Here is a 14,524-nt window from a genome sequence, read left to right as displayed (position 1 = left end):
TAACACACATGCATTACCTTTGCAAGTACAGACGTAATCTGCTAAAATGGAAATGACAAGTCACATTTTATCCGTCCATGAACACAAAGCCGCTTATTCCTGGCAATGGCCAGAATAACCCGGTGTCCTGTCCGAGAAGCATAAGGCACATACAGGAGCATGCCCCGGGCAGGACACTATATTTTAATATTTTCGTTAATATTGTACCTCGAACAACCTGCAGTGTCCGCCGTATGCGTTACAATATCAACACCCTGTAAAAGGTATTCACAACTAATGATCGCTGTACTAAAGCATTATAATAAGATCTTTAAAATAAGACCCCGCGTTTTTCGTTTGTTCTGCTTATTCAATTTGAACATACATTTATCTCGTCTATTGTCTAGATATCTCAGGTTGTTAATTAAAAAAAAAACAGCCAGGAGATCAACCCGGTGGGGAGCAACAATTATTTTACGATACGTCGTAATTTTGTTTGTTTATTCTGAAACAAATATAAAGTAAAGAGACAAGCATTCAAAATAATAAAACTATTCTCTGAATGCTACAATTTTTCACAGACTAATTATTTCCGACCTTACTAAGATGGCCCCCATAAATTTGTTGTAAAAACTTTATTGCTTAACAAATCCAATATACATGAAAACTCAGCCGTTACTAAAAGGACCCTTTCCAGGAAGTACGAGTTACGGACACGTAAGCTGTGTACAAGATAGCAAGCTTAAACGACTAATCGAGGACAGAGAGAAAAAAACAAGTACGTTTGCAGCTTTTTGATTAGTTCAAAATACGAAATGTAGAGTTAGTAGATGTTCTGTATTCGAGACATTTCTCCATGTGACTGTCAGCTTTGTTAGGCCTCCAGGAAAAATCCAGATATCACAACATTGCACTTTGTTTTTATTTTTTATTATTTATTCATAATGGAATTATTAACTTTATGGCAGCCGTTGCTGAAAGATGAAAACTAAAGCTGAGAATTACATCTTAAATTAGATATTCTTGAGTAGAGGTTTGCTTGCATAATTTTATTAACTCTTATTTTGAGTAGAACTGGTCTTTTTAGCCACTCAGAATTGCACTGCTTTTTCCTTCAGTTTTTAAATCGGAGATTCTCTTGGTTAGCAGATTACATTTTGAAGTGAAAGGACGACAGCTGAACTCGTTTCTATGCATATCTAGTTCTCCTTTGTTGCGAGAATTGAATTACAAATGCTCGGTTTTATACGGTGGTTTGCTGTGTTTTATTGCATATGCGAAATGATCATCCCCACCGTCTTTGTACGTGTATTTGTTTCACGTTTATTTTTTTTACTTAATTGTTACGGGGATTTCAAATTTCATGTTAAGTTTTTGTCTGATTCATTTTTCTTTTTATTTCATAGTGCCTCGGGACATGACGTGTATGATTGTTTAGCTGAAACCAGCAAACATGGAGAAGTTTGGAATGAATTTTGGGGGTGGCCCCAGTAAGAAGGAGCTGCTGGAAACTATAGAAAGTCTGAAAAAACAGCTGGTTCAGTACCAGACCCGTTTTAAAGACGTTGTCAGGGCTTACAAAAGCCTTCTGAAGGAAAAGGAAGCTTTGGAGGCAAGCTTGAAAGTTCTGACTGTATCCCAGGAAGCTGACCTGAGCTATTCGAATGAAACGCCTTCTGGGGCCTCTGGCCTGGAGCGGCGTTCTTCGGACCTTGGAGACGACAAGTGTTCGTTGCACAGCGAAGACAGCGCGGACACAGCGGCCAGTGTGGACACCGCTAATAGCGTGGCCAGCAGCAGCACCAAGGGAGAGGTGACCGAAGAAGAAAAGAGCCTTGGTGAGCACGGGCCAGCTGTGTCCGCTTTGCAAAGGGCTGAAGACAATAATGGCTCGGAGAGTGGCGTCAGCTCCAGCAGTGGGGAGCAGCAGGTGGCTGGGGAGGCTGACAGGAGAGTCCTGCAGCTGAAAGCCCAGCTGTCCACCCTGACCAGCTCCTTGGCCACTGTGACGCAGGAGAAGTCAAGGATGGAGGCCTCCTTCCAGGCGGACAAGAAGAAGGTGAAGCAGGACCTCGAGGATCTGTGCAAAAGCCTGGAGGAGGAGAGGAGTCATCATGAAGCGGAAGTGAGAAGCCTGCAGGAGCAGCTTGCAGAGGCCAAAGCCCGGGTCATCACCCAGCAGCACGAGCGGGCACAGGAGCAAGGAGACCACGCGCTGATGCTCCGTGAGCTCCAGAAGCTGCTGCAGGAGGAGCGGGCCGCCAGGCAAGATGTAGAGCTTAAGCTGGAGGAGACCAGAGAAGCTCTGGTAGAGAAAATGACAACCGCCGACCGCGTGGGAGACTACGAAGCCCAGGTTAGGGTGCTTTCCACGGAGCTGGAGGAAATGAGGAAAACTCTCGAGGAGGCCGAGAGAGAGAAGTGCAAACCCGACCCCCGCATGGAAGAACTACAGCGGGAGATTGAAGATCTCAAAGCACACTTCCAGCTACAAATCCAACAGGAGATGAGAAAGGTAATTTTGGTTCTCTTTCATACAGTATGTACTTTAGCTCTTGTGGGTAGTTCATTCAGCAAAGAAGCTTGAATAGAGTGGAGGTTGAGTATTGCAATCCAAGAGTCACAAGTTCAAACGTAGATGAGATTTCATAGGTTCCCCAAAAGGCAGCACAAAATCAGCTGAGCACTGCTGAAATTGATTTCCCCTGCCTGCTGCACAACAGCAAGCCTTAGAATCGACCAGGTGCTCGTGAGCCTGCGGTGGTTTCTGTGAGAGACGCACCATTGCTCCTGAGAGTGCTATCTCTCCTGTGAGGCACAGTGGAGCTCACTGAGTGTTAAATGATAGACAGTGTGGCAGGTGTGCACGCGCATACAGTGCAGCCTGTAAGTATTTGGACAGTGTATTTGTTTTGGCTCTGTATTCCAGCACATTGGATTTGAAATAAAACAATATCCATGAGGTTAAAGTGCAGAATGTCAAGGTTAATTCGAAGGTATTTATGTCTATATTGGGTGAACCATATAGGAATCACAGCCCTTTTTACACATAGTCCCCCCATTTCAGGGGACCAATAGTAATTGGACACATTAACATAATCTTAAATAAAATAGTCATGTTTAGTACTTGGTAGCAAATCCTTTGCAGTCGATGACTGCCTGAAGTCTGCGACCCATAGACATCACCAGACGCTGGGTATCTTCCCTGGTGATGCTCTGCCAGGCCTGTAATGCAGCCGTTTTCAGGTCCTGCTTATTTCGGCGGCTTTTTACCTTCAGTCTTGTCTTCAGTAAGTGAAGTGCATGCTCAGTGGGATTCAAGTCGGGTGATTGACCTGGCCAAGAAAATTCCACTTTTTGGCCCTGAAAAACTCCATAGTTGCTTTAGCAGTATGTTTGGGGTTAAGGCTCTGCATGGCTTGGCACCTCAGTACCTGTCTGAACTATTATCGCCCTACTCCCCACCTCGCAACCTTCGCTCTTCTAATTCTGGTCTCCTTACTGTCCCCCAAGCCCGTCTACATTGTATGGGTGACAGGGCCTTCTCCTGTTATGCCCCCAAGGTCTGGAACTCTCTGCCCAAGGATATCAGAGAGTCACATTCTCTAAACTCCTTCAAATCCAGACTCAAAACCCTCTGCTTCAGAAAAGCCTTTTCTTAACTGGTTCCATTCTTCACCCCTCTGCTCTTCTTAGTCCCACCATCCACGGTCTCCTCTATATATTGTAATTGTGTTTTATCTTGTGTATCCTTCTTATTTATTGTTATTGTCATCCTGTAAAGTGCTTTGAAAAGCCACCTTTAAAGGTGCTATATAAAATAGTTTATTATTATTATTATTGTTTTGCTGCAAGGTGAAGAACCGTCCTATGTGTTTTAAAGGCATTAAATTGGATCTGAGCAGAGAAGATGCTTATGTCCACTTTAGAATTCTTCCTGTTGCTACCATCTGCAGTCACATCATCAATAAAGACAAGTGAGCCAGTTCCACTGGCAGCCATACACGCCCAAGACATAACACTACCTCCACCATGTTTCACAGATGAGGTGATATTCTTTGGATCATGAGCAGTTCCTTTTTTTCTCCACACTTTGCTCTTTCCATCACTCTGGTACAGGTTAATCTTCATCTCATCTGTCCCAGAACTCTACAGGCTTTTTATGTACTTTTTTGGCAAACTGTAACCTAACCTTTCTGTTCTTGAGGCTTACCAGTGGTTTGCATCTTGTGGTGAACCCTCTGAGATTATGCTGGTGTATTCTTCTCTTTATGGTAGGCTTTGACACATCTATGCCTACATCCTGGACAGTGTTTCTGATCTTTTCAACAATTGAAAAGGGTTTTTTCTTCACGATTGAAAGTATTCTTCGGTCATCCACTACTGTGGTCTTCCGTGGTCTACAAGGTCGTTTGCTATTGCTAAGCTCACCAGAGTGTTCTTGCTTCTTAGCAATGTACCAGTTGATTTTGACACATCTAATGTTTTGGCCCTGATTTGATTTATTCTGATTTTTGATGGCCCGCTTTACTGGCATTGACACTTCTTTGGTCCTCATGTTGAGAGACAACAGCAACAGACTCCAGATGCAAATGCCACATCTAGAATCAACTCTAGACCTTTTGTTAGCTCTCTTGTGCATGAACTTAACGATGCAACAACACACAGCTGGCCAAGAAACAGCTGAGTAGCCAATTGTCCAATTACTTTTGGTCCCCTAAAATGGGAGGACTATGTATTAAAAGGGCTGTGATTTCTATGTAGTTCACCCAATACAGACATAAATACCCTCGAATTGAAGCTGACATTCTGCACTTTAACTTTATAATCATTGTTTCATTTTATAATCGAATGAGCTAGAGTAAAGAGCCAAAACAACAAAAATTGTGTCACTGTCCAAATACTTATGGACTGCACTGTATCTCCAAGTGGTACTGGCCTTGTAGGTGCTATTTTGGTGCTAAGTTAATTTCAGAAAACAATTAGCACGTCCAAATTGGATGCATAAAAACATTTTAGGATCCTCCCCATTTTTATAAAATCTCGGTGCTAAAATGTTCACATTTTCTTAACTCATGAAATGTTCAAAAGTGTATTATAAAGGTAGAGAGCTAATTTGCTATACCATTCGCCAACCACTCCTTAATTGTTCGTTCTGTTTCGGTGTGCACAGGCAGGTCAAGCAGAGGAACGGCTCCGAGAGCAGTCCCAGCTGGAAGAAAGCCGTTTGGCCAGCCTTGAAGAACGAGTCTCTGAGCTGTCTGAGCTCCTAGGGACATACGAGAAAGCCAAGCAGAAGGACCAGTTAATGCTTCAGAAGTTCAAGGACCGCATAATGCAGCTGGATATGGAAAACAAGACTTTGGCTTTTGCTGCCTCTGCTAGGACATCAGTAGACCTTACTATTGATGAGACAAACTTAGATGTGAATGTGCTGAAGGAAAAAATGGTAAAGATGCGAAAACTGCTGCTCTTGGCTACCCAGAAATCACCGCAGCCGTTAGAAATCGAGACACTGTGTGATGCGGAGACTGCCATTAACAGTGAGCATTCCGACGGAGAAAAGGCTTCTGTTGTTTATTATCAGCAGGAGCTGAAGCAGCTGAAGGACGAGTTTGAGCGGTACAAGATGAGAGCGCAGGTTGTACTAAAAAATAAAACGGTAAAGGATGGGAATCTGGCGAAGGAGCTGGAGGAGGTGCGCGACCAGCTGTCTGAGCTCAAGGAAAAGTATATTTCTCTCCGTCTTTCTTGTGACGAAATGGAGAACAAGCACAAACAAGAGCTGGAGTCTAGGCAGCAGTACATTTGTAGTCTCCAACAAAGCCACAAACAGGAGCTGGAGAGGTTGGAAGCTGAGTACCGTGAGAGATTTCTCAAGTTAGAAGAGGAACTACACAAGCAAAGAGACCGTACCCTTTCCCTCTTGACAGAAAAGGATCAAGAGTTGGAGAGGTTTCGGTCTATGTCTCTGGGGTACGGTTTAGGAGGACACAAAAAGTACAGTGACAATAACCCAACAGAAACGGAAATGAACAATGCTGGTGACACTGAAGATGATTCTACTCAAGATGTGATTGCCCAGGCTCTTAAAATGGCAGGACCCACTGAGCCTACTCTGCTTCTCTATGCCGAGCAGTTGGCCCGTAAAGAAGTCGAGATCAGCGCACTGCGGAAGCAGAAACATCGCCTGGAGGGAGAGATTCATCAGCTGCAAGACACGCTCCTCACCAAAGAGGAGGGCCACAGCGAGGAGGTGGCTGCGCTCCGAGAGCAGATTGAGAAATACACAAGAGACCAGAGCCGGGAAGGGGCCAACCTGGAGTATCTGAAAAATATCATATACCGGTTCTTAACTTTGCAGGACTCCCGTGGCCGACAGCAGACACTTACTGCCATTCTGACGATATTGCACTTTAGTCCACAGGAAAAACAAGCTGTTGTTAAACAGCAGGTTCATAGTTGGTGGAACACCGGGATGAGGTAGCGGGGACAGGAGTGTAAGAAATTGGGTTATAAAAAAAATGTGAAACATATTTCTGATTCCTGAGGTGTTGTTTCTTTAATAGGTTTGCATTCTTTCGGTTAAGATCTGAATGCCTCTAGATCATGTAATATTCAGTTTCATGAAGTATGCTTTTTTTGTTTGAATGCGTTAAATCCATTCAGAATGAGGTAATTCAGAATCTAGTTATTTTGTGTTTTGGTGTCACACAGTGTGTATTCTTTTTTATGCGTTATCTGTGGCATTTTTGTTCATGGTTACTGTTTCTAGCAGACCTTGTTTAAATTGTGTAGTGTCAAAGTAAACCGAAAGATTATGGTGTGACAGTTAGAATATTCTTTTCGTTCTTGAACTACCATGTAGTTCCTCTAGAGGTCAACAAACTACAACAAATGTTGGCACTAAATTGAGTGATGCGTATACAAGAAGACAATACTGAAGTGACACCAAAATAGAATCTAATTGATGTTATGGGGACCATTTATATATAATCACATTTGTAACATTTTTACATTTTTAGTTTTGTAAATGCTTATAAAAATATTTAAGAAAACCCTATGGTCATACAAAACTGTGTGGAGCTTCATAATTTATATATTTAGAAGGCAGTCCTTTTAAAGGTGTCCTTTTGTTTCATAGCTGCATTGTTTTCAAAATGTAATTTCATAACTTTCTATAATTTCTCTTCTTTGTTAGGCCTTGTCGAAAGCCCTATATTGTCCATGATAATAGGCTTTCAGATTTGGACTGATAATGGTACAGCTAGGAATTGTACACTTAAATAACTATAATGTCAAAGTATGGTAATGGGTATTTCTTTAAATTAATCACTTTTCTGATATGCGAAACATTACTGAGAAATACTTCTAATTTATAAGTTCAGATCTGGCACATTTATTATTTTGATATATAGTTCCACACCCTGTTGTCTGTGCAGTCCAAATAGAAATGGGACTTATCTGACCACCAGTCATCAAAGTCTGTTTTTTGGGGGTCCAAACTACCTCTTGAATACAGTCCTTCACTGCTTAGATCAGTCAGCCCACAACCTGTCATATTTTCCAACATATTTACTTTAGTAATCAATGTTACATCTGGAGTATCATCTGGTATTGTGATGTTACATCTGTAAACTTCACTCTTAAGTAAGATACGTAAAGGCAATGAACACATCAGACTTTTTTGTTGTGATGTGGAGCCATCTTTCCGTCCATGATCTCTTTCAAGTGTAAAGGATATTTTTAACACTGCCTAAAGAGAAAGGTACTGACTTGTCATCTGTCAGCATGGGAACTGTAGGAGGAGTGGATTCATTTTCTTGAAGAATTTTTTAAAAATGGATTGCATTCTGGGAAAGAGACACATTTGGTTCTGAACAGATAGACAGAGATAGATAACTGTACAATGGAGAATGTAATACGTACATGTAGCGCCACATTACAGAGTCACGTTGTAGGACAGTAAAAAATGGTCAAAAGTGTCGCTGTCAGTAGCAACAAGCTCTGAAAACCAGCAATGTTCAAATATTTTACTACAGCTATAAAGCTGTGAGTCATACTCTGTGACTATGGGAAACATTTTGTAAAGGGGAGGTCAGAAATTAACAAAGGGTCCTGTAGACTGGGGTCTGATGTTTTGTTTAAAACAAAAAAGATGATAAGGACTTGAGTGATCGAAATTGGATACTAGTATTTGGAGATAAATGATTTAATCTCTTTATGTGCCTGCTCCTGGCAGTTCAGACATTTTTGATATGAGGTGTTCTAAAATTTGTTTAGGACATTATTTGTGTTATGCATTGCACGCTGCTATCTCCTTTCCTCCCAACCTGTGTTTCTGTGAGCAACAGTTGAAGAGCTTGTGCAAAGGGTGGAACCTGGACTTAAACTAATGAAAGAAGCATTTCCTCATAAAGTAGTCATTTTCATATAGGAAACTCTAAACTACTTTTTTGTTAATTTGATGTCAATGTGCAGAGACAACAATAGTTAACTATAAGAAGATTTGCTTTAAGAGTCGAGTCTTTTCATTTGTTAAATAAATATTGTGAATATGATGATTATACAGTGCCTTGAATTTGCCCCCTTCCTGATTTCCTATATTATTACATCTTTGTCACACTGGATGTTTTCAGATCTTTTGACAAAATCTAGTACCTGAGGTAACAAATAACACTTTATTATTCTTCTTATTATTATTATTACTATTTCATTTATTTAATAAGTTAATCAATACCCATATCCCCTGTGTGAAAAAGTAATTGCTCTTAATTACACTTAATAATTGGTTGCGCCACCTTTAGCTGTAATGACTGCAACCAAAAGCTTCCTATAATTCTTTCACATCACTGTGGATAAATTTTAGCCCACTCTTTCTCACAGAAATGCTTTAATTCAGAAACATTGGTACGTCTTCAAGCATTAACTGCTCATTTCAGGTCCTGCTACAGCATCTCTTGGGTTTAGGTCTGGACTTTGACTAGGCCACTCCAAAAAAATTAATTTTTCTTCTTTCCAGCCTTTCTGATGTGGACTTGCTTTTGTGTTTTGGATCAATGTCTTGCTGCATGACCCAACTGCTCTTCAGCTTCAGCTCACTGGCAGACTAGACATTCTCTGATTCAGAATTTTCTGATACAGAGCAGAATTCATGGTTCCTTTAATTATGGCCAGTCATCCAGGTCGTGGGGCAGCAAAGCATCCCCACACCATCACACTACCACCACCATGTTTGACTGTTAGTATGATGTTCTTACTGTGGAATGCTGTGTTTGCTTTACTCCAGACATAATCGGACCCATGTTGTCCAAAAAGTTCAATTTTTGACTCATCTGTCCATAGAACATTCTCCCACAAGGCTTGGGGATCATCCAGGTGCTTCTTGGCAAATGATAGACAAGCATTTATGTTCTTCTTGGTTAGCAGTGGTTTCTGCCTTGCTACTCTCCCATGAAACCCATTTTTACCCAGTCTCTTCTGATTGTGGAGTCATGAACACTGACCTAAGCTGAGGCAAGTGAAGCCTGCAGTTCTTTGGATGTTTTTTTAGAATCATTTGTGACTTCCTGGATGATTTTACACTGCGCCTTTGGAGAAATTTTGGCAGCCCGGCACTCCTGGGAAGGTTCACTACTGTTCCAAGTGTTCTCCGTTTGGAGATTATGGCTCTCACTGTGGTTCGGTGGAGTCCCCAGAGCCTTAGAAATATCTTTGTAACCCTTCCAGACTGATAGCTATCAACAAATTTGTTCTGATCTCTTCAGGAATTTCCTTTGATCGTGGCATAATGTGCTTGTTGAATCTTTGTGCTGGCAACTTGACTGATGGTAAGGGTCAAAATAAGTGAGGTTTATATTGAGCAGGGCTGGCTGAAATCAAGCCTGGCTGTGTTCAATCAGGTGACTCTAAATTATCCTTTTAATTGCACAGTTACTTTTTCACACAGTGCCAGTTGGTTTTGGATAATGTTGTTCATTAAATAGATTAAATAAGTAAAACAAAATTATTTGTGTTATTTGTTCACTCAGGTTCCCTTTATCTAATATTAGATTTTGGTTGAGGACCTAAAAACATTCAGTATAAAAATTTGCAATAATTCAGGAAATCAGTAAGGGGAAAAAAACATTTTCACGGCACTGTAATTATGCTAAAGGACAATACGTACCTCATCTTCCCTTGTATTTTTGTATATAATTGTATAATATGTTATTTCTGTCCTCAGATATTTTTAACTTAACAAAAACATCCCTTTATAATACAGTAAACATTTATGATTATTAATGTTAGCGGGTGAAACTGTATTAATTCTGAAACTTTTAGAAATTAATTTTATTCCTAAAACTAATAAAGATGCTTTTCTTGATGACTCTAGTTTTAACTTCCCTTCATATGTGCTCTGTAGCAGTATGTTACGTTTACAGTGCTGTAAAAGACATGTATCAAATATAATAATAAATAATAATAATGTCTTACACTTATATAGCACTTTTCTGGACACTCCACTCAAAGCGCTTTACAGGTAATGGGGAGTCCCCTCCACCACCACTAATGTGCAGCATCCACCTGGACGATGTGACAGCAGCCGTAGTGCACCAGAAACGCTCACCACACATCAGCTATCAGTGGGGAGGAGAACAGAGTGATGAAGCCAATTCATAGATGGGGATTATTAGGAGACCATGATTCATAAAAGCCAATGGGAAATTTGGCCAGGATGCTGGAGTAACATCCCTATTCTTTTCGAGAAACACCCTGGGATTTTTAATGACCACAGAGAGTCAGGACCTCGGTTTTACATCTCATCCAAAGGACAGCACCTTTTTACAGTATAGTGTCCCTGTCACTATACTGGGGCATTAGGACCCATATAGACTGCAGGGTGAGGGCCCCCTGCTGGTCCCACTAACACCTCTTCCAGCGGCAACCTTAGTTTTTCCCAGGAGGTCTTGCATCCTGGTACTGACCAGGCTCACACCTGCTTAGCTGCAGCTGGTTGCCAGTTGCGAGTTGCACGGTGATATGGCTGCAGGCCGTATCACCCTGTAATATATTAAAATGTGGTTTCTTAATTATACCTACAGTAATATATACAATATATGTTATACCTATAACATCCATCCACTTTATGGTTACCACTTTATCCAATACAGGGTTACGTGGAAGACAGAACCTATCCCAGACAGCAAGGGGCACAAGGTGGAAAACTTTCCTTGTCAGGAACCAGGAAATCACAGAACACACTCACACTCACACCAGGACTAGTTTTCACAGAAGCTCATTAACCTCCCAATAGGAATCAGGTAGTCCAGTAGCAAAAATGCTTGAGCATTCTTATTGCAGTGGAAGGAAACCATGTGAACATGAGGAGAACACACAAACTCCACACAGATAGTATTCCAGGTCTGGAATTGAACCCAGGGCCCTACTGCTGCAAATCGGCAACCATGCTAGCCACCTATCCTATAGCTTATTATTGTGAATTACTTCATTGCATTCTTAATGTACATTTCATGTAACTTATGAAACCTTTTTTTAACAGAGACGATACAACCATTACTAAAAATCAACAATTTGTATTTCTCTATGGTGTATCTCTCCCTTTCAATTACAGTTACCTTTCTATTTAAAGCCAAACCTGAATTTAGATTTGAATCTTTTTAATAGGTTGCACTTTAATCAAATAAGTTAATGAGTTAATGATTAATTGCTAATGTATAATATTAAAATAGTTAAACTGTAGGCAAAGCAATACTGCAGGCCTCATGGCCTCTTATTAACTGTTGACAGACCTCATCAAACACTACAAGGGTCTTCTGTTTTACTTTACAGTGAATTCATGGGGGTATCCCTTTTATTGCTGAATAAAGAAATGTTGTTACACTCGTATTCTCCCAACTTGACTACTGTAATGTTCTACTCGGTGGAGTATCTAAATCTATTCTGAACAGACTGCAGTATGTCCAAAATACGGTAGCCAGAATCCTGACCAGGTCTACTGCAAGTGATCACATTACTCCTATCCTGGAGTTCTTGCACTGGCTTCCATTCAGCTTTCATGTCGACTTCAAAATCTTCATGCTCACCTATAAGGCTTTACATGGCTTTAGTACCTCAGTATCTGTCTGAGCTACTATTGTCCTACTCCCCACTTCACAGCCTTCTTTCCTTAAATTCTGGTCCCCTATCCATCCCCCAAGCCCGTCTGCACTCTATGGGTGACTATGCCCCAAAGCTTTGGAACTCTATCCCGAAGGGCATCAAAGAGTCGCCTTCCCTGAACTGTTTCAAATCAAGACTCAAAACCTTTTATAGAAGAGCTTTTACTTAACTGATTCTTTGTGCCCCATTGGTCCTACTGTATTCCGTACCATCTTCTACTACATTATCTCACTTGTATATTACCTATATTCAGTGCTGGATTTGCCATTAGGCACTGTAGGCACAATGCCTAGGGCCTATGAAATTGTTAGGGCCTACGAACTAGTGACCAATGAAAAACAAGCTGAAACACGCTTGCGATCAACTCTAGGTCCAAATCAATAATCATATGCTATCTAGAAGCTGTTCTAGAAACTAGAAGTATGGAAGTGATGGTCCATCAATCACTTGGTTTAGCATTAGAATGGTTTAAAGTATATAATGCCAAATGACGTAATTCAATTGGCGTTTACCCCTCTTTCTGCAAATTTTGGAATGAAAGAGCCTAGGGCTTACAAACACCAAATTCCAGTCCTGCCTATATTTCATGTATTTTTCTTTTGTTTTGTTTAAAGCACTTTTACAAGCCACTTTTAAAGGCACTATTTAAAAATAACATTTATCTATTCATATTATTTACTTGCTGTCAAGTGGAAGTTAACAGATGTAGCCAATAGCAGGAATGTAATATCACTATTCACGTACTAAAAAAAGTTCAGATATATGCAGACAAAAACTTTGACCCTGTTAAAATTAAACGTACACAAATAAAACTTGATATCACCAAAAATGCATTGTTCATTTGATGTTTTCAATACATTTTGTGCATTTCCGTTTTGTGGATTTCATAACACTAGGGTTATTTGGCTTTTCATTTATTCCTGGAATTTCTAAATACTAAAAAAAACTGCAAAGTGCGTTTTCTATTCTTGTAGTATGTGTTGCAGTTATCAGCAAGCAGCAACATGGTAATGGAAGAACCAGGAAGGCCAGTATCAAAACTATTTGAGCATTGTCATTGCGTTATCTCAGTTATAAAATATTTCCACATTACCAGTAAAAGGCACATTTAAACAATACTCAATACAAAGTGTTGCTAAATGCATGAGCCCAAAGTTTAAAAATAGCACTTTATCAATAGTCATTGTGGTTACAACTCTGTACTGCCAAAGCAGTCTGCTAAGGAGTAAGAGGTACAGTGGGCAACAATGGAAATTGCCAGAGCATTCTAGAAACTTATCATTGACATAATATTGTCGCTTTGAAATAGTTCAAAGCATCTGTCATTGAGACACACTGTAATATTAATCTGAAAATGGCAGTCCAACTACAGTACTTTAATGTTATATAACTAATAATCTCTTGAATTAATAATAAAGGTGTCATCACTATTGCAACTACTGTACTTGTGCACCTGTAGTATGCAATATTAAATTTTGAGATATATATTAAGAGAGAATTAAATTGAAAAGGTTAATACATTTAAGTGGGAGTTAACTCTTTAGAGTGTCCTGTTACATCTGGGTGTCACTGGAGCCAATTAGTTATGTGTTTTATTTAAGTTTCTTCGTTGTCAAAACAGCTGGTTTGTTGAAAATCTGTCAATAGCAAAGTTGTGTAGGACACAGTGTCACAATGATGCTCATGGTAGACAGACCAGGTGAGAGACAAGAAATACATTACTTTAAAATTCTGAAGTCTCTTCCAAAGTAGGTTCTTACTTTTTTATGTTTCTTCTTTTCCTGCAACTCCAATGGTTGTGGGATTGTACTCTGACACTGTTCTTCGAAAGTCTATATCATATATTCAGATCTTTTTTTATCAAACCCAATGAATTAAGCATGCAAAGATCAATAATAAATGGTTGGAATTTGGGGTGATTGGACCATTCTTACACTGTAACAGACTGTTTTCAAGTACTATACCAGTAACACCTCTGTCCCAGAATTACTCACAAGTAATGACAATTCAATGATTCAAATAAAAAGATCTGTGTGTGAAGACAGTAAAATTTGTTGCAAAAATTTGGAGACCCGTGCCCTCAGATGGAGTATATAAAGTTATCTATAAGTAATAACATCCACTATGATATCACGTGCATCCATAAATAAATGCATATAATTGTGACAAATTAGGTAAACTTGTAGTCTTCCATTGTCAGATAAAATGTTGGCTTACTGGTACAAATCATTTAAATGTTCTAATTCAGAGTCACCAACAGTTTCAGTTTGGTGGAACAACTGCAATACAGAACTAAACCGTTAAATTAGACTAAGGATGTGAAGTACAGTATGTGACCTCTTGAATACAATTAAAGCCAAAGAGATTTACACTAACTAGTTTG

General features: G+C 40.0%; 1 protein-coding gene across 1 annotated transcript; it reads left to right on the top strand.

Moving 5' to 3' along the window:
* Positions 1-621: 621 nt before the first annotated feature.
* gcc1 (GRIP and coiled-coil domain containing 1) lies at positions 622-10,348 on the top strand. The gene is made up of 3 exons (XM_088647079.1): positions 622-757; positions 1,386-2,494; positions 5,153-10,348. Exons 2-3 carry the CDS (start codon positions 1,433-1,435, stop codon positions 6,464-6,466), a joined length of 2,376 nt encoding a protein of 791 aa, XP_088503205.1. The 5' UTR covers positions 622-757; positions 1,386-1,432; the 3' UTR covers positions 6,467-10,348.
* The last annotated feature ends 4,176 nt before the right edge of the window (positions 10,349-14,524 follow it).

The sequence above is a fragment of the Lepisosteus platostomus genome, chromosome 9 (assembly GCF_059453375.1).
Source record: "Lepisosteus platostomus isolate fLepPlt1 chromosome 9, fLepPlt1.hap1, whole genome shotgun sequence".
In the NCBI taxonomy this organism is placed as follows: Eukaryota; Metazoa; Chordata; class Actinopteri; order Semionotiformes; family Lepisosteidae; genus Lepisosteus; species Lepisosteus platostomus.
This window is presented reverse-complemented; position numbering and strand designations above follow the sequence as displayed.